The following is a 20,246-nucleotide window of genomic DNA, read 5'->3' on the forward strand; positions in this document are numbered from 1 at the left end:
CCCCAAAACCAAAAATGTTTATGAAAATTTATTCTGAGAAAAATTTACTTCTTTCATGAGGACCACTGTGGACGACAGGCAGGATCATGCAGCGAAGGAAGTGACCCTCCGGGTGCTGACAGCGCTCGTTCTAAGACTCTCCGGATGCGGAGCCCGTTCCGGCCCGCAGGAACAAGGCCATTTCTCGACCGGTTCCTAGGGGACTCGCGGGGCTAAGTGTAGTGGCACCGGCCTCACCTCGGGACCTTCGCCACACCTTTATTGTCTCCAGGACGGAACCCGAGATCGGCGTCCCATCGGCAGAGGGTGGTCCCGGTCCCCACCGCAGTCGCGAGGCAGGGTCCTACCCTGCCAGACGCGCCGAGCCCCGCGGGAAGCTCCGCCCACCGGCCGCCTCCGCCCATTGGTCGCCCGGCATTCCGAGACCCGCCTCCCAGATTTGAAAGCATCTCCCGGGAGCTGGTGGAAAGCTCACAGCGGCCGTCGGCTGCGCCCGGAAGCCCCGCCCACTCCCAGCGTTCAGTGCGGGGCCTTAGCCGCCATTGTTTGAATTTGAAAAGGAAAATATGTCTGTGCTGCTCGCTGGTCGGGCTGGCAGGACGACGTTTGCGGGTGAGGGTGCGAGGAAGGCGATGGGAGACTCTGCACACACCAAGTGAGTGGGGGAAACCGTTCAGGCAGCGTGCGCACCTTCCGACGGGGCTCGTGACGCCCCTGAAATTACTCAGGAACTGGGTTGTGGAGCAGTGAGGACGCCTTGGGCACCGGGTGCGCTTTGGAAAGCTGAGGCTTAGGGTTTAATCTGTGTCCGCCGCCTCTTATTAGCTGTGTGACGCAAGGCAACGTCTTTAAACTCTCTGGGCCTGTTTCTTCGTTACCAGGGGTTAATGATAGAACCTACCTCTTCGGGCTATTATGAAGATAAAATGATAATATATAAAGCTATTAGAAAGAGTGCCGGTATATAGTAGGCACCAAGTGTTTGCAATCGTTAATATTTTTATTATTGTTGCTTTTGTTATTGCCAGATCTAGCGTCCTGAATCCCTAAGGTGAGCAGTTCGCTCGGCAAGTGGCATGCTCTCATTTTGTGGGATTCCTGTGGTGGCAGTCTGCAGTTAATACCCATGTTGCTGCCAGTGCCTGGGGCTCGCCCTTCTTGAGCTTTGTAGTGCTAAGCGGAAGGGGATGTGTGTGGCTAGTGCTGTCATGCCCCAGTTTGGAAGGTTTCCCCCATCTCCTACTTTTTCTTTCAGTGATTCCTGCCTGGTGCAGCACTCTAATATTCCTTGCAGAAGGACTAGTTGACAAAAATTCACGCCTTATGGATTAGCTTGTTTTTAATCCCCAAGATGGTTAAATTCAGATTTGTTTTTGTTCTTAAAACAAGGTAGCAGTTTACCCAGAAGCAGCATAGCAGTGTATACGTTTTATTAGGTGTACAAGATCTAAGACTTAAGGTTCCAAAATAATATAAAGGACTCATTAGTTGTGAAGACTTAAAATTTTTTTTAATTTATTTTTTTGGTGGGGGGAGGCAATTAGGTTTATTATTATTAATTTACTTTTTAATGAAGGTACTGGGGATTGAACCCAGGACCTGATGCATGCTAAGCATGCACTCTACCGCTGAGCTATATCTTCCCCACAGTGAAGACATTTTTCAGACTGTATTTTGTGGATGACATTCAGAAACCGCATTCAGCAGCAGTTATTTTTCACCAGCCTTCAATCATGGAATCTCACTGGCGAGATGATAAAAGATACAGTTTCTCAGTTGTGGGAACAGCCTTTCCAAATGAGGTCTTGAACCTTGCTGTTGCTAAAGATATTATCTCTAAAGAGTAGGGCCAAATAATTTTTTGGGGGGTTATAGAGGACTTTATTTATTATTATTTAAGTCACTATGCAGAGAATCTTCATCACTACATGAATCTCTGAATTTGTTGTCAGGGATTCAGAGTAGTATAAGACGTGGTCCTTGACCACAAGAAGTTTCTAGTCAGGGAGGCCACACAAAATTAGAAGTTAACTGAAAGTACAGGAAGTGACTGTATATCTCAACAATTTTTTAAGTGTTAAGAGGCAGTTTATTCATTGAAAACTGAACATATAAGCAAGTAGAAACTACTATAACCTTGCTCTTTTTTAGGAGGTGCAATATTCTTTCTAAGTTACTGACTTCATAAAATATTTATCAACACTTTTTTTTAACCAAAAATTAATTGAAGGCAAAGAATGACACCTCCCTGTTTCCTGGACATTTCTATGAAATCTGAGATATGAAATGTCAAGCCAGTACTTTCATGTTTTGCAAACTTTTCTCTCATGTTCTGCTAGATGAGTGTTTTTTTTATTCTATCAGTTACCTTTTTGCTTAATTTTCATCCATAAATTACATGTTTGAAGTATTCTATTGGACTTCATTTAAGTAATTTTCTCATTTGATTACATCACTGATTGTACAATTAAAAAAACAGTGAAGGTGTTAAACTTGCTTAATTATATGGTTGGTTGATCCTATAGTTTGCTGGGTTTTGTTGAAAGCATATGTATAACTTCCTTAAGTCTTTTCGCAATTTAGGGAAAACAGAAAATTGAAAACAGCCCTATTGTATTGAGTTTGGGGAGTTTCAGGGCTGAGCAAGGAAAAAGATACCACCACAAGGCGGCAGCAACACATAGGAGCTTTACTGGGGTAACACTTTGACAGGACTGCATGCTAGGAAAGTCGCCCGCAGTATGAGACCTTCCAGAGACTAGAGTGAAGGGCCATCACCTAGAAGGGGAAGAGGGCAAGGGAACTGGGAGGGGCCAGGGGACTGGGAGAGGGAGTGATGTTGCTCAGCAGCACAGTAGGGAGTCCCTGTGTCAGAGGCTTGGGGTCTTCATAGTCCTGGATGTTATCTGTGGCTAGCAGATGATGGGTGCAGTTTCATGGGATATACAAACCAGTTAGGCTCTATATGGCTAAAAATAAGCGTATTTTGGCTATATTTAAAGTAAATGGATATGGGGAGGTGTTGAGTGTAGCTCAGTGATAGAGTGCATGGCCTAGCATACATGAAGTCCTGGGTTCAATCCCCAGTACCTCCACTAAAATAATTAATTAATTAATTAAAAATAAATAAAGTAAGTGGATGTGTGAAAATTTGAGTTTCACACCTCAGTAGATTTTTGAAGTAATGTTTGTGGCCTGCTGTGAAGAAGTAAACAACAGGGACTATCTTTGACTCATTTACTTAATGTCTGCGGATGCCCATTACTACCTACCTTCTTGAGCCAGGAACCCTGGTTGGCAGTCGCTGTCCTGGATATTTCATAATGTTCAAAGAGTAGAGAGCTCGCTTCTTTTCTCCCTGGTATTGTGCAGTAAATATTTGAATGTTAATTTATCAGTGAAGGTTACCTCTGGGTTTACCTTTAAATTTAGTACCTTGGTGTTTAATTTAGTTGTAATAGTTTACTGATGCATTATTTCATGTTCAACTTAATTTTTAAGACCTGTGATGTATCAGGTACTGTTTCAAATGTGTTCATATACGTTATTTACTTTTATTTAGAAGAATTCAATTGAAAGTAATTGTCCAGATAACTGACTTTAAATTCTAAATGCAACATTACAAAGTCTATAAGTAACATTCTTCAGAAGACACTAAACAACGAAAATAACAGAAGGTTATAATTTACTCCATCCTCACTGTTTGATTTCTAGAGGATATCAGGTGGAGGCTGAATGTTTTATACTATCATACTTTCTGGATTATCTTTACTCATGAAATCTCTTTGGATGAATCTACCCATGCACTGGTGGTGTGTGGATCATATGAATAGTAGTGATAGGTTGTGTCCAATGTTAGTTTTTTCAGAGTCTAAATAATTTGATCTTTTGTCTTTTCCACGAGTCGTCATGTTATAGATGAAGTCCAATGTTTTCCTTTTGGAAATCTAGCTGTATGGCAGAAAGTAATGGGCTGGACTCACAGACATTTTAAACAATGGATGGCTTGTATGTTGATTTATGGAGGTTATCTAAAGAAATTACTGTTATTCTTGCAGAATGGAATCTAACTTAAATCAGGATGGGGTGCCTAGACCATCTTATGTTTTCAGTGCTGACCCAGTTGAAAGGCCTTCGGAAATAAATTTTGATGGCATTAAGCTTGACCTCTCTCGTGAATTTTCCTTAGTTGCTTCAAGCACTGAGGTAAGTACAACAAAAAGAGTTATGTTGACTATCATGATTGAGTGGAACTGGGTACGTGCATGTGTGTGCTTGTGCACACATACACACATGTGGACAGATAAAACAAGAGCAGAGGTTTCCCCACTTTGTAGATTTAAGGCAAACTTCCATCTCAGTAATTTTTTCATGGTGTCCTAAACACATAACAGTTCCTTTCCATATAATAGGTGCAAACTATTTAATAACTGTTTGTGCCCTAACCTAGTAGCCATTTGGAAAAAAAATTAATGTTTTATTTCATTCTTCAGTAACCACGGTTACTTCCTAATGGGCTTTGTGTGCCTTTTGGGTGCTGCACAACTTCTCAAGCTTTGGAATCAGATTGGACACTGCCACCCTCATTTCCTGTTATTCGTTGTTTTGGGGCTGTACTTACTTTTTATCACAACCACCACTGGAAAATCCATCTTCACTAAGATATGCCATCACAAAAGAAACAGTGTGATCTAATGTTGAAACTGAACTACTTCGAGTTAATAGTTCATGGTGTTCAACATATGTCAGGTGCTGCTGTAGGTCTTTCAAAAATGTGAACTGTCCACTATGCCCCTAGGAACTGCAGGCCTTAGTTTAAAAAATAATGCAGATTAAAGAAAAATTTACTTAGTAGTGTTTAAGAAATAAAAGTCCTTCTACCACTCTACCTTCAATCACTATGTTTGCTGCTTTTCTTTATAGACTTGTTCTTATACATTTACTTTCAATCCATTTATATTCTGTTTATTGCAGATTAGACTTAATTTTGATGCCTTAGAGAGATGGACTAATCCATTTTATAAAGAATGATGGAAAGGGAAAGGAGAGTATAGGGGACTTAGATAAAAGAATAGTTATTTAATACCCATCGTATGCCAGGCTCTTTAACTTTAGCTAAGTTAATCAGAAAAAGAAAAGGGAGGAAGGGATAAATGCTTCTCGATATATAAATGGAATTATACATTATATAGTCTTTTTTGTGTGCCTTCTTTCACATAACACAAAGGTCAGTATACAAAGGCCTATTTTTGTATTGTTCACAAGCTAAGAATGATTTTTACATTTTTAAGTGGTTGAAGAAAAATCAAAAGAAAAATAATGTTTCATAATGTGAAAATTATACGAAATTCAAACTTAAAGTTTTGCTGAATCACAGCCATACTTACTGGTTTACTTATTTTCTAGATCTGCTTTTGCAAAACAATGGCAGAGTTGATTAGTTGTGACAGACTGGGACCTGTAGGGCCTAAAATATTAACTGTCTTTTGTTTACAAAAAAATTTTGCTGACCCTTTACTTATTTAGCATGATGCTTTTGAGATTTATTACACATCATGTGTCAGTAATTTGTTACTTTTTGTTTCTGAACAGCAGTACCTTGTGCAGATATGCCACATTTCCTTCTACAATTTGATGGACGTTTGGGTGGTTTCCATTTTGGGGCCATTACAAATACTGCTTCTCTGAACATTCATTTGCAAGCCTCTCTGTGAACTTGTGTTTTCATTTCTCTTGGGGAAATAGTTAGAAGTAATTGTGGGTCAAATGATAAGTGCATATTTAGCTTCATAAAAACTGTTTTCCCAAGTGGCCATACCAGCACCAGCAATGTATGCAGGTTCCAGTTTCTCCACCTCTTTGCCAGCACTTGGTAATTTTCTGAGTGTAGTAGTAGTACCTTATTGTGGTTCTAGTTTGCATTTCCCTAAATGAGCACTATTTCAAGTATTTCTTGTCCATTCTGTACCTTTTTTTGTAAAATGTCTCTTCAAGTTTTTTCCCCTTTTAAAAAGATTAGGTATTTGTTTTATTATTGACTTGTGAGAACTCTTTATGCATTGCAGATACATGTCCTTTATCAGATAAAGAGGGTCTTGATTAATAGAGGTTTTTAATTTTAAAACCCAATTTAACTTTTTTTTTCTTTTATGGTAATTTCTTTTGAATCCTCTCTAAGAAATCTTTGCCCAAGGTTGTGAAGGTTTTTTGAACATTTTCTTCTAGAAATGATTAGAGCCTTGGTTTTAATGGTTGTATTTGTTATCCATCTTGAATTAGTTTTTGTGTATAGTTGATGTAGGTGTCCAGGTTGGTTGATTGATTTTCTTACTGCCATTTATTTTCTTAATGCCATTTTAACATTTTGTGTAAAAAAAACTTTATTTTCCCCATTATATTGTTTTGCTGCCTTTATTGATAATCACATGGCTGTGTATATATATGTGGTTCTATTTCTGCATAATTCTCTTTCATTGACTTATTTGTCCATCCTTATGCCTATACTTCACTGTCTATTTCTGTAGGTTTCTAATAATACTTGAGATCAGGCAGTATGAGTTCTCCAACTTTGCTTTTCTTTTTTAGGAGTATTTTGGGTTTCCTAGATTCTTTCCATATTCATACATTTTAGACTTGGCATACCAGTTTTCATAAAATAGTCTCCTGGGATTTTGGACTGGGATTGCATTGAATCTATGAATCAGTTTGGAGAGAATTGACATTTTAATAATATTGAGAGTTTTCATCTATAATCATGGTATATTTCTCCATTAATTTAGGTCTTTAAGGTTTTAGCAATGTTGTGTATATCTCAGTGTAGAGGCCTTTAACATCTTTTGTTAAATACACTCATTAACATGTCATGGTATTTGATGCAATTGTAAATGATATTTTTAACAGCTTTATTGAAGTATAATTAAGATACAGTAAACTGCACATGTTTGAAAAGTTTTGGCATATGCTTATGAGACCATCACGACAACCAAGATAGTGAATATCTCTATTACTCCTAAAAGTTTCCTGTGCCTCCTTGTAATCTCTCCCTCCCATCACATCTCCAAGTAACCACTGATCAGAATTTCTGTCAGTATACATTAGTTTGCACTTCTGGAGTTTTTTATAAATGAAGGAGGAGATCTGGTTTCATTTACTGAGCGTAATTATTTTGAATTTTATGCATGTTGTATGTATCAATAGGTCATTACTTTTTACTGCCAGTTGTTTGGCTATGCCACAATTTGTTTATCCATTCACTTGCTGATGGACATTTGTGTTTATAGTTTCTAGCTATTACAAACAAAGCTTCTATGAACATTTGTGTACAAATCTTTTTATGGACATGTATTTTCTTTTTTATTTTCTTGGATAAATACCTAGGGGTGCAATGGCTGGATCATTTTCAAGAATCCGCCAAACTTTTCCAAAGTGATAATAGCATTTTACATTCCCAGCAGCAGTATGTGAGAGTTCTAGTTCTTCCACATCTTCACCAACACTTGGTGTGGTCAGTATATTTATTTGTTTGTTTGTTTTTAAATACTTTATTTTTTAGAGTAGTTTTATGTTCACAGCAAAAATGAGCAGAAGGTACAGAGATTTCTCATATACCCTCTGCTCTGACACATGCATAGCTTCCCTCATTATCCACATTTCCCACCAGAGGGGTAGTACATTTATTATAACTGATGAACTTAACATTGACACATGATTAATACACAGAGTCCTCACAATATAGTTAGAAATTATGGCTTTCTCTTGGTGTTGTACATTCTACGGTTTTGAAAAAATGTGTATCTGTCATTGTGTATCCATCATTATATATCCATCATTATGGTGTCATATGGAGTATTTTCACTCCCCTAAAATTCATCTGTGTTTTTCTCCTGTTTGTCTCCTCTCCACCCCCACTAACCATTGATCTTTTAACTGTCTCTATAGTTTTGCCTTTTCCAGAGTATTAAATAGTTGGGATTATACTGTATGTAACCATTTCAGGTTAACTTTTTTCATTTAGCAGTGTGCATTTAAGGTTCCTCCATGTCTTGTCATGGTTTAATAGCTCAGCTCTTTTTAGTGCTGAATTATATTCCATTATATGGGTTTACTGCAGTTTATTCATTCCCCTAGTGAAGGGCATCTTGATTGCTTCCAAGTTTGGGGGACTATGAATAAAGCTGCTGTGAGCATTCATGTGTAGATATTGTGTGGACATAAGTTTTCAGTTCTTTTGGGTAAGTACCAAGGAATGTGATTGGTGCATTGTATAGTACAATGATTTTTATTTTAGTAAGAAACTGTCAAACTGTCTTCCAAAATGTCTGTAGCATTTCACATTCTCACCAGCAGTGGATGAGAGTTCCTGTTGCTCCACATCCTCACCAGCATTTGGTGGTGTCAGTGTTCAGATTTTGGCCATTCTAATAATTGTGTAGTGATAGCTCATTGTTTTAATTTGCATTTCCCTAATGACATACAATGTTTTCATATGCTTATTTGTCATCTGTATATCTTGTTTGGTAAGATATCTGTTAAGGTCTTTGGCCCATTTTAATTGGTTTATGTTCTTACTGTTGAATTTTAAGAGTTCTTTGTGTATTTTGAATAATAGTCCTTTACAAATTTTTTGGTACATATTATCTCTCATTCTGTGGCTTGTCATTTCACTCTCTTGACTGTGTCTTTCACAAAGCAGAAATTTTTAATTTTAATGAAATCCAGCTTATCAATTATTTCTTTCATATATCATGCCTTTGGTGTTGAATCAAAAAAGTTATTGCCAAACCCAAGGTCATCCAGATTTTCTAGGACTAATAGTTTTGTGTTTTACTTTTAGGTTTGTATCCATTTTAAGTTAATTTTTGTGAAAGGTGTAAAGTCTATGTCTAGGTTAATTTTTGTATGTGGATGTCCTGTTGTTCCAGCACCATTTGTGGATGAGACTGCTGCATTATACTACCTTTGCTTCTTTGTCAAAGATCAGTTGACTATATTCATGTGGATCTGTTCCTGGGCTCTCTTCTGTTCCATTGACTGATTCTGTTCTTTTGCCAGAACTGTCTTGATTACTGTAGCTTTGTAGTATGTCTTAAAGTTGGGTATTATCAGTCCTCGAACTTTGTTCTTTTCTTTCATTTTTTTTGTTAGCTCCTCTGTGTAGTCTTTCTATTTTTAGTCATTGTAAGAGGTATGTATTAGTATCAAATTAGTATTTGTGTTTACTTAATGACTAAAGATGTTGAATATGTTTTTATGTGCTTATTTGCCTTTTGTGTATCTTTGGAGAAGTGTCAGTTTAAATCTTTTGCCCATTAAAAAAATTGGGTTGTTTTCTCATTAAATTGTAAGTGGTCTTTATATTTTCCAGATACATCTGTTTGTCACATGTATCCTTTGTAAATATTTTCTGTCGGTCTATGGCTTGTCTTTTCATCCCAGAACAGTGTTTTTGGAAGAGAAATTTTTAATTTTGAGGAAGTCCAGTTTACCAATTTCTCCTATTATGGATTGTTTGTGTTGTGTCTACAAAATCTTTGCCTAACTCAAGGCCACAAAGATTTTCTTTTATGGTTTCTTTTAGAAGTTTTACAGTTTTAGTTACATTTAGGTCTGTGATCCATTTTGAGTTAATTTTATGTACAATGTGAGGTGTGTATTCAAATTCTTTTTCTTTCTTTCTTCTTTTTTTTTTTTGCATATAGCTGTCCAGTTACTCTAGCACAATTTGTTGAAAAAGCTGTCCTTTCTGTACTGCGTGTCTTTTGCACCTTTGCTATAAATCAGATGTCCTTATATATGGGGGTTTATTTTTGAATACTCTATGTATTCTGTTTCATGGATTCATTTATCTGTCTCAATACCTCTCTGTTTTGATTACTGTAGCTTTAAAGTAAGTATTGAAATCAGGTAGTAGTGTTAGCCTACCAAGTTTCCTCTTTTAGGGTTGTTTTGACTGTTCGAGGTACTTTACATTTCTGTGTGAATTTTTAAATGAGTTTGCCAGTTGCTACCAAAAAGCCCTCCTGGGATTTTGATTCAATTACATTGAATCTATAGATCAATTTTGGAAGAATTGACATCTTAACAACATTGAATCTACTAAATGACCAACAAGGTGTATCTCCATTTATTTTGGCCTCCTTTAGTTTCTCTGAGCAGTGTTTTGTAGTTTTCAATCTACAGGTCTTTCACATCTTTTGTAAGTCTTTTTTTCCTGAGTATTTCATAATTTTTGAGGTTATTGCAAATGGTATTGCTTTTAAAAATCAATTTCTGTTTATTCCCAGTATATAGAAAAAACAGTCGATTTTGCATATTGATCTTCTGTTGTGCTACATGGCTAAACTCATTGAATAGTTCCAGTAACTTTTTTGAAGATGTTGTCAGATATTTGCAGATGTTCATGTTGTCCATGAATAAGGACAGTTTTATTCCCGTCTTCTCATTGTGGGTACTTTTCTTTCCCTCTCCCTTTTTCATTTTCCTTTTCTCCCTGCCCCATCCAACTTTCACCTGATTACATTGGCTAAAACCTCTAGAAACTCTAGCACAGTGTTGAATAGAAGTGGTGAGAGCAGAAATCCCTGTGTTCCTCATCTTGCTACTCATCTTTGATTCAGTCTTTAATTAAGTATGATCTTAGCTGTAGGTCTCTTGTAAATGCACTTTATCAGGTTAAGGAAGTTCCCTTCTCAAATTTGCTGAGAGTTCTTATTATGAATGGATGTTGAATATGTATATTAAATTTATATCATCATTCAAATGCTTTTTTTTTACCTATTAGAAATAAGTTTCTTCTCATTTATTCTTTTAATGTGTCTAATTACCCTAATTAGTTTTGATTGTTATATTGGCCTTGCATTCCTGGGATAAACTATTTTGGTTAGGATGTATTATCCTATTTTATATATTAGCTATTATTTTGTTAGGGGATTTTTGCCTCTATCTTAATTAGGGATATTCTGTAATTTTTCCTGAGGAAATCCTTTTCAGGTTGTGATGTCAAGGCTATGTTAAACTCAAAATTAGTTGAAAAGTATTCTCTCTTCCTTTATTTTCTTAAAGAGTTTGTCTACAGTTTATATGATTATATCCATACATGTTTGAGAAAATTTACCCATGAATTACCAGGGTTTGGAGTTTTTTGTTGGGATTCTTTTGTTTGAATGTAAATTGAATTTCTTTAATAGATACAGGATTATTCAAATTTTCTACTTGTGTGTTATTTGGTGAGTTGTATTTTTCAAGTAATTGATTCCTTTTCACTTTTTAAAAAATTTAAGGTATTTCATTAAAATATCTTAAAAAATGAACTTATCTTCCTCAAAGGAAGCAGTAAGGAAAATGCTATACAGCAAAAAAAAATTCTAAATGCAAAGTGGAATTGAACATTTGGGTTAACAGACTATTCTAGTTACCTGTGATTATTCTGTAGTTATATGTTTTAGTGACTTAGATCCTTGTTATCTGTATTAGTTATAAAGGTTAGAATTTTATGGCAAAGAAGGATATTGTAAACTTCAAGTATAAACATAGAAGATAGAAGAAACTGAATCTCTTGTGATATATATATATTTTTAAAGATTTGTTTTTCTTTAAATGTATAAAATAGTTAAAACCAGAAGTCACTGTTTGCTTAGAGATTCTGTATAATCTCACATTGTTCATAACAATCAGACACTTTAAAGAAAGATATCTCTGAAAATCCATATTTCGTATTTTTAAAATATTTTCTCCTTTTTAAAGGTAAACAGATTGGAATCCAAAGATTATCTCCAGGTTTGTCTTCGAATAAGACCATTCACACAGTCAGAAAAAGAACATGAGTCTGAGGTTTGTGTTGAATTTAATTGGATTTTAATATTTTACTTTCATTAAATGGGCAAAATATCATTTTTATTTATTGTAGGTTTACTTTTATTTATTTATTTGTATTCTAGGGCTGTGTGTATATTCTGGACTCGCAGACTGTGGTGCTGAAAGATCCTCAAAGTATCATTGGTCGGTTAAGTGAGAAAAGCTCTGGGCAGATGGCACAGACATTCAGTTTTTCCAAGGCAGGTACCCATGTGAAATTGAAGATTTTACTTTTAAGAAAAAGAGACTTGGCTTAGGCTAAATTGCTACCTAGTTGTATGTAATGAACTATATATATCTAGTACTTACGGAACTTAGACTTTAGGCACTGGTATTTTTTTTCTTAATGGTAGGACTCAAATTTCAGGTGTGTATATATATATATGTGTGTGTGTGTGTGTGTGTGTGTGTGTGTGTGTATGTACATATATATATAATTGGAAGTGAACAAATCTCTGTAGAGTTCTTACCTGTTTTTTTAAATGTTCTTTTCAAAATTTAGATGAAAACTTACTGGTTGGATCAGATTTCTATCTTGAAAACTTTTTGACAGTAAACTATCAAGTGTATTTGTGGGAATTGGAGGATATGGCAGCTATTTTAAGAATGAGTTTTGTAAAACAAATCTTTTAAATTTAAAAAACATGAGAGTGTAGAACTCACTGTGAATAGTAACTTGAATTTTCTAAAAGGACTTGTTTTTAAAAACGCTTCTTTAGGTTTTTGGCCCAGAAACTACACAGAAGGAATTCTTTCAGGGTTGCATTCTGCAGCCAGTTAAAGACCTCTTGAAAGGACAGAGTCGGCTGATTTTTACTTACGGGCTAACCAATTCAGGGAAAACTTACACGTTTCAAGGTAAATGGTTTTATTTTTGCTAGAAAGGAAACAAAAGCAGCACTAATGTTTTACTCATCTTTGTAATACTTGCATGTAGTTATGTTTTCATTACCTAGCACATTTTCCCCATTTGTAATATGTAATAGCATATCAAATGTGTATTGCTGATGGCTTTTAATTCAGATTGACTTAATTAATTCGTGAAACTACTCATATAACAAGAATTATACGATGAGAAAAATTCAGAAAAGGATTGCTGTGACATAGGGAATTAAGCATGGATAACCAGGGAAACACTGTATTTTGTTTTACTTTGATAGTTTGTGATAATGGATGATAGCCAATCTTAAAGCCTGATCTCAATGTACAATTTCAGGCTTTGAATCAGAATAATAGTTGATGAAATATCAATTATACAATGAAGACCAAAGTGTTAGAAAACTGAATAATCCTTTAACTTCTCTCACTTTTGTCTCATCTTTTTCTCCTGCCTATTTGTGGTATAAAAGGAGCTCTGGCAGTTCAGGAATGTATTTTGCCTCTTTCCTAATACTCTTAGAGAGTATAAAACAAAAATTCTTTTCGTAGGCACAGAAGAAAATATTGGCATTCTGCCTCGAACTTTGAATGTATTATTTGATAGTCTTCAGGAAAGACTGTATGCAAAGATGAACCTTAAACCACATAGATCCAGAGACTACTTACGCTTATCACCAGACCAAGAGAAAGAAGAAGTTGCTAGCAAAAGTGCGTTGCTTCGGCAAATTAAAGAGGTATGGGAGTATGTTAGTATGTAAAATATACATAAATCATGACCTCTTAATAGCTCTTTCGTTTGTTTCAGCCTATATTGGAATGTTCTTGGTTACTGTTTCTTTTTGAAAAAAGTTTTAAAAGCTTATTTGAAGATACCTCTTCTTATTTTATATTGTATGAACAGCAGAAATATTTAAACAATACAAATGTAAATGGTTCTGAATTAAAAATCTTTTTTTTTAATTGTAAGAGTAATATGTATACACATCTAAACAAGGGGATGTGAAAAGTAAAAAGTGAAAATTTCCTATAATTCCATTCCCAGGTAGAAAACCACTGTTAACAGATATGAACGTACCTTTTTTGATCTTCTTCTCTCTACACAAAAAAACTTACATATAGAACTTTCTGTATATGTCTGTATGTACACACTAACACAGTCATATATAGTTGCATATATCATTATATCTTTTTCTTTATGTGTAGGATATACTCTTTTATACTCTTTTTTACGAAAAACAAAAATGAGATTTTATTATACAGACATTCTGTGACTTGTTTTATTCAATATATCTTAAATCTCACACTACTTTATTTCATGTTGTCTGTTATAGGTTATGTGTTTACCTCCTTTTCTTTCTTTTTAATAATTTTTAATGAGAAAGAAATTTTTGTAAACTTGTGCTTGTCTGTTTATTCCTCCTATGCCTTCTGAATTTTGTTATATTTTCAGAATTCTATTTAATGTTAAAAACTATTAACTGTCTTTATAAATATATTCAAAACACTGATGGGGATTTTCTTTTTAAAGAAATTTAAAAATCAGGGTTCCAAGGTAATAAAACTTTGTTGCTCAAGGAAAACAAAGTTCAGAGTCCATGATTATGGTCTCTGTGAGTAAAATAGTAGTTTAAAAAAATTATGGAAATCGGTGGATAATTGAATAGATAATTCATAGAGGAAATTAAAGTAATTAATAATGAAAAAAATTTTCCCTAACAAGTTAGTTTGTTACAACAAAATATTATTTTGCCTATGAAATTATTAAAATGTTAAGGAAAATGAGATACGTACTTCTTTTTTTAATTTCTTTTTATTGAGGTATAGTTGATGTACAGCATTATGTAAATTTCAGGTAACAACATGAGATACACACTTTAACTTTCATAGGTTGATTGTAAAATGTGTTTCTAGAAAGCACTTCGGCAATGCTATATTAAGAGTGGGAACTTAAAGTTCTTATCTTTTCATTCACCAATTTAGATTTAGGTATATATTCTAAGGAAACAATTAGATTACAGAAGGAAAAATAATATGTTAAGATGTATATCTTAGTATTATGTAAGTCATCTCACATCTATTCAGTTATGCAGCCACCAGATGTTTACAAATAATTTTTAATTATGGAGGAAAAAAACTTACAAGGCAATAAATGTGGGGAAGAGAATAGAATGATATATGTTGAAATATTAATAGTAATTGCCTCTGAGTGGCAGGGATTACTTATAAGGATATTCTTTTTGATACTTTTTTGTAGTTTCCCAAATTTTCTGTTATGAGAATATGTTATTTAACTAGGAAAAAATTAATAGAGGTCATTGAACTGAGTAGATGAAAGGTAGAAAAGTAGATGACTTATTTGGTTCATGCCTTATTTGATAAGTAATTAATTTACTGGTTATTTAACCTTAACTGAAAATGTTTTTTAACTTTAAAAAAAAATCTTTCTTTTTTTAGGTTGCTACACATAATGACGGTCATGATACTCTTTATGGTAAAGTTTCCATTCTCATTTACCTTTAAAATACTGATTATTTGAAAAGCTTTTAATTTTTGAATCACTTCTGGTGATTTAATTTCTTTAATGACATAGTAGTACTTGGAAAATGGTACATTAACTATATGAAATACCAGTCACTGTGAAGTCTTACTTGGATTTAATATCACCACTGTCCCTTTCACTGGTTGTTAACTTTCATATTGAATTCAAGAAAGATTATTTTTTCCTTTGTCCTTTACATTTAATTTCATTGTGGTTTATTAGCATATTTGTAAAAGAAAAGGAGAGAAAGAAGCCAAGTTTTGGTTAATACAAATATTTATATTTATTTATATCTGCTTTGGTCTAAAAAGTTTTTAACATTGCTGGTCAAAAGATTAAGGATACTTTGTTTTTTAAGTCCAGGAGTCTTGATCTATCCTGTTGTCTCATTTTTTGTTGATTGCTTAATTTTATGATTATCTTTTTTTATTCTTTCTGTAGGAAGTTTAACAAACTCTTTGAATGTCTCAGAGTTTGAGGAATCCATGAAAGATTGTGAACAAGCCAGCTTGAATATGGATAATAATATAAAATTTTCTGTGTGGGTTTCTTTCTTTGAGATTTACAATGAATGTATTTATGATTTGTTTGTTCCTGTATCATCTAAGTTCCAAAAGAGAAAGATGCTGCGCCTTTCCCAAGATGTAAAGGGCTATTCTTTTATAAAAGGTATACTAATGAGTATTTTTTACTTTATTGCTCTGAAGTTCTTTTCTAGGCTTTGTTACAGGAAAGCAAAGTAGAAATTGAATATTTTTATACTAATTATTAACATCAAGATAATGAGAGTAGTTTGTGCTTTGGAAGTACGTTTTGGTATGTTAATTAAACCTGAATATATAGGGTTCTAGTTTAGTATTATGTTTGCTGAGTATCGTTGATTGGATTTTAGAGAATGGGAAAAGCCATGTGTGTTGATATTCAAGTTATTTTGCTGCTTTGTAATAATATTCAAATTTTAGAGCTGTGTAAATGTTTCTGTCCCTCAGCAGTGTTTTTCCAACCTTTAAAAACTACTACCCCACTGTAGGGAATACATATTAATAACATCATGATCCTGTACCTGGGGTGTGTGTGTGTGTGTGTGTACGTGTGTGTGTGTACGTACACATACTGATATATATATGCATATATACAATTGAAAAGTTTAATTAATTATATTTACCCTTACTACAAGGAATGTACTTTGGTGTTTTCTGTATTCTACTTTATTTTTACAAAATTCTGGGTATGACTCAATAAATTTAATTTCATGGCTCATTAATGAATTGCAATCTGTAATGTCTCATAGCTAGATAATTTTTTAGATGTAATCTATACTGTATTTTGTCTTTATTTCCTGAATGTTTAATTCTAAGGAATTTTGCCTATTTTTAACTTTCCCTTTGACAGACTCTGTTTAAGAACATTTACTTTGTATGTTAGTACAACTTAAATACTGGAAAATCATTATAATATCTTCATCTTCTGTACTTCTTTTCTGGTTGAATATGGAATAGCTAGCTGAATTGACTATACCTAGGGTATGTTATTAAAAGAAAGATTTCATTATATGTCATTGGGAAAAGAGATCAAATCTTCAAAGACATTGCATTGTATAACAAATACCATGTTTTTATAAATTGATATGTGCCCTCTTTATTTTTTGAAGATCTACAGTGGATTCAAGTATCTGATTACAAAGAAGCATATAGACTTTTAAAACTAGGAATAAAGCACCAGAGTGTTGCCTTCACAAAACTGAACAATGCTTCTAGTAGAAGGTAAGGAGTAAACCCTACAGTATAAACCTGAGGCACCCAGGGTGTTCTGTGCTAATTTAAATACAACTAATTTAAAATAAAAGTGGGCAGTAGGTTCTGTGATATGTTAAATGAATCCATAGTCATAATAACATTCTGTAAACTGAAGAGAACTGAACACGTAAGATTATCAAGACTATTTCTTGTTACAACAAAAGATTTACTAGTTTGCACTCAGTCTGATGTATTTTTACTCTTTCCATGTGTGAATATCTAAGCTCAGTATTTTCAGTTGCCTGTAATAGTGGACTTTTCTCTGTGTTTTGCCTCCTTACCTCATGAACACAGACATTATACATATACTGAGTTATGCTACAATCTCAAGGGGTTAAGGAAGGATGTTTTGATGGAAGGGATTAGGGAATGAGAGACATGTTTAAGCAGTGAGGTACTTAAAACAGATTTTCTCTTAAGGGGGAAAGAGCCCTGTCCCCCATGTATAGCATGAGAATAATACATGATCCAGATAAGCCTATATTTAGGTCAAATGTATGCTTTGCTTTAGGTATATCTTCAAAGTCGATTAGCTGTACATATTACCATTTAACTAATAATATCATCTTTGCAAGCAAATTGAGACTTTATTATAAGTGATTCCATTAATGTAAGTTGGAATGTTAAGAGGAGTAAGTTTGAAGGATTGGGGGCTAAGTGAAAGATAATTGCTTTTAGGCAGTTGGGTATGTAGGTGACAGTGGAGCGCTGGATTGAAATACCTGGCAGCTGGTTGGAGAATGCAGTGCAAGAGCTATGGCTAGTATTAGGATATAAATAGATGTCAATTTAGATGCTTGCCTGTCCTATTTAGAATGCAGAAATTTAAAGTGAATGATAGTATTTGAACTTTGTGTATTTCTTTTAGTCACAGCATATTCACCATTAGAATATTACAGATTGAAGATTCTGAAATGCCTCGTGTAATGCGAGTCAGTGAGTAAGTTGAGCATTCATTAAATTGTAATTATTTTGAATTGTTTTGTTTTGAGGAACTTTTAAAGTTCTTTTTTTGTTTGTTCAGATTGTCTTTATGTGATCTTGCTGGTTCAGAACGAAGCATGAAGACACAGAATGAAGGTGAAAGGTTAAGAGAGACTGGAAACATCAACACTTCTTTATTGACTCTAGGAAAGTGTATAAATGTTTTGAAGAACAGCGAGAAGTCAAAGTAAGAGTTGCTGAATGTGTTACTAACAAATTAAGTATTAAAATATTTACACTTTCAGCTTTGCTAGTTTTAGAAAAGTTCTCTTCTTTTTAACTTGCTTCTTATGTAATGACTGTGTATGGATTGTGATTAAAATACTTAGGCATTTTGGATTTTAAAGAATGATAGGAACAGTGTCAGTTGGTGCCGTTATTTCATCAGGTAAACACAGTATTTTCCATAGCACGTCTATATCTACAGACACCTTAGATAATAAGCTTCTAATGATGCTGGTTCAGCATCTAAAACCACGTGATTCTTCCTAGTGCATTGTGTTCTTTTAGATGTGATAGATTTCTGCATTAATTAGCATTTTAGGCTGAGTAAATTATAAATCAGCCTTTACTATTTCTTGTCAAGGTGTATATGTTATATAATTGCTCTACGCTAGAGAGTACAACCCAGTTCAATGTGATTTTCTTTGCATTTTGCCTAGTAGATTATTGTAATTAGTAGTATTATTACTGGTAGTAGTATTTAAAGAAAACAAGATAAATAAACAAAAATGACTATTACAGGTAGAACTAATCACTAACCTAGAATTTAAGTCTATGATATCCAGATTATTTTTGTAAAATTTATCAGCACCCTGAATTCATGAGATTTGTTTTAACTTACAATTTTTTGAAAAAATTTTCCACAGGTTTCAGCAGCATGTGCCTTTCCGGGAAAGTAAACTGACTCACTATTTTCAAAGTTTTTTTAATGGTAAAGGAAAAATATGTATGATTGTCAACATCAGCCAGTGTTTCTTTGCCTATGATGAGACACTCAATGTGTTGAAGTTCTCAGCCATTGCGCAAAAAGTAAATATACTTAAATTTCTGCAGAATTTATTAAGCTTCTTATAAGAATACTTACGATTTTTTCTTGAGTAGATAATCCATTTTGCATTTATAGCTGTAAAGCTAGAAAATAATTGACAATCAAAAAATGTAATATTTGATCAAGTAGGAGGATATGGGGAAAGATTGAAAATTACCACTGCTTAAGATTAAAATGATCTCAGTAATAAATAAAATTACCCATTACAAATTGTGAGTATTCTTGCAACGAATTGTCCGCTCTGCCATCCATCTGGTTCATTTAGTGAGTAGTCAGGAGGCCCCTTGCTAAGAATAATACTAGGAACTTAACCCGGGGAAGTAAATTTACCTGTAGTATAAATGTATAATTAGCTTTTTTCTTATCAAATATTTATTTAAGGATGCCAATTCCTTGTATGTTTGTTTGCTAAGTTTTTTTCTTTTTTTAATTCTCAAGTTGTCATTCAATGAATTAAAATAAATTTATAAATTTTTTTTTGTGGACAGTTCTTGCCTTTTCTGTTTTAAAAGTTACGTTGAATATTTTAACAGGTTTGTGTTCCTGACACTTTAAATTCCTCTCAAGAGAAATCATTTGGATCTGTCAAATCTTCTCAAGATGTATCACTAGATGTTAATAATTCAGATAATAAAATAGTAAATGAAAAAAGATCCACAATTTCATGGGAAAGTAGTCTAGAAGATGTGGTGGAAGATGAAGATTTGGTTGAGGATCTAGAAAAAGCTGAAGAAAACCAAAATGTAGACACTGAATTTACCGATGAAGATCTAGATAAAACATTAGAGGAAGATAAGGCTTTAATTAGCCACGAGAAGAGGGTATGTATGTATTAAGAACTCAAACTTCCAAACTTGATTTTTTTTTTCTGAAGTTAGGGTTAATAATTCTTAGGGCTCCCGTTCCCATTTTTTTCAATAAGACTAAATTTATCTTTCATCTTCATGTTTGGAAAATTTTCAAACCTGCAGAAAGAGAATACAATGAATACCCATTTGCACTTCACCTGGATTAGTCAGTTTTTAACATTTTACCATGTTTACTTTAATTCTCTTTCTGTGAATGTGTGAATGCACATATTTTTTGCCTGTGTCATTTGAAAACAAGTTGCAGACATAATGACACCTCACAACTAACTACTTCA

At 33.9% G+C, this 20,246-nt stretch overlaps 1 protein-coding gene across 5 annotated transcripts in view; it reads left to right on the forward strand.

Moving 5' to 3' along the window:
• Nucleotides 1-522: 522 nt before the first annotated feature.
• Nucleotides 523-20,246, forward strand: part of KIF20B (kinesin family member 20B) — a 67,432-nt gene continuing 47,708 nt past the window's right edge. For all 5 annotated transcript variants that reach the window (XM_031682429.2, XM_015245051.3, XM_031682431.2 and 2 more), the window contains exons 1-13: nt 523-655; nt 4,059-4,206; nt 11,743-11,829; nt 11,937-12,053; nt 12,573-12,711; nt 13,282-13,466; nt 15,187-15,223; nt 15,713-15,940; nt 16,923-17,034; nt 17,936-18,007; nt 18,092-18,238; nt 18,921-19,083; nt 19,636-19,923. In XM_031682429.2, coding sequence (XP_031538289.2) covers nt 567-655; nt 4,059-4,206; nt 11,743-11,829; nt 11,937-12,053; nt 12,573-12,711; nt 13,282-13,466; nt 15,187-15,223; nt 15,713-15,940; nt 16,923-17,034; nt 17,936-18,007; nt 18,092-18,238; nt 18,921-19,083; nt 19,636-19,923 — 1,812 coding nt within the window. In that variant the 5' untranslated portion in view covers nt 523-566. The remainder of the gene's footprint in view (nt 656-4,058; nt 4,207-11,742; nt 11,830-11,936; nt 12,054-12,572; nt 12,712-13,281; nt 13,467-15,186; nt 15,224-15,712; nt 15,941-16,922; nt 17,035-17,935; nt 18,008-18,091; nt 18,239-18,920; nt 19,084-19,635; nt 19,924-20,246) is intronic.

The sequence above is a fragment of the Vicugna pacos genome, chromosome 11, assembly GCF_048564905.1.
Source record: "Vicugna pacos chromosome 11, VicPac4, whole genome shotgun sequence".
Lineage (NCBI taxonomy): Eukaryota > Metazoa > Chordata > Mammalia > Artiodactyla > Camelidae > Vicugna > Vicugna pacos.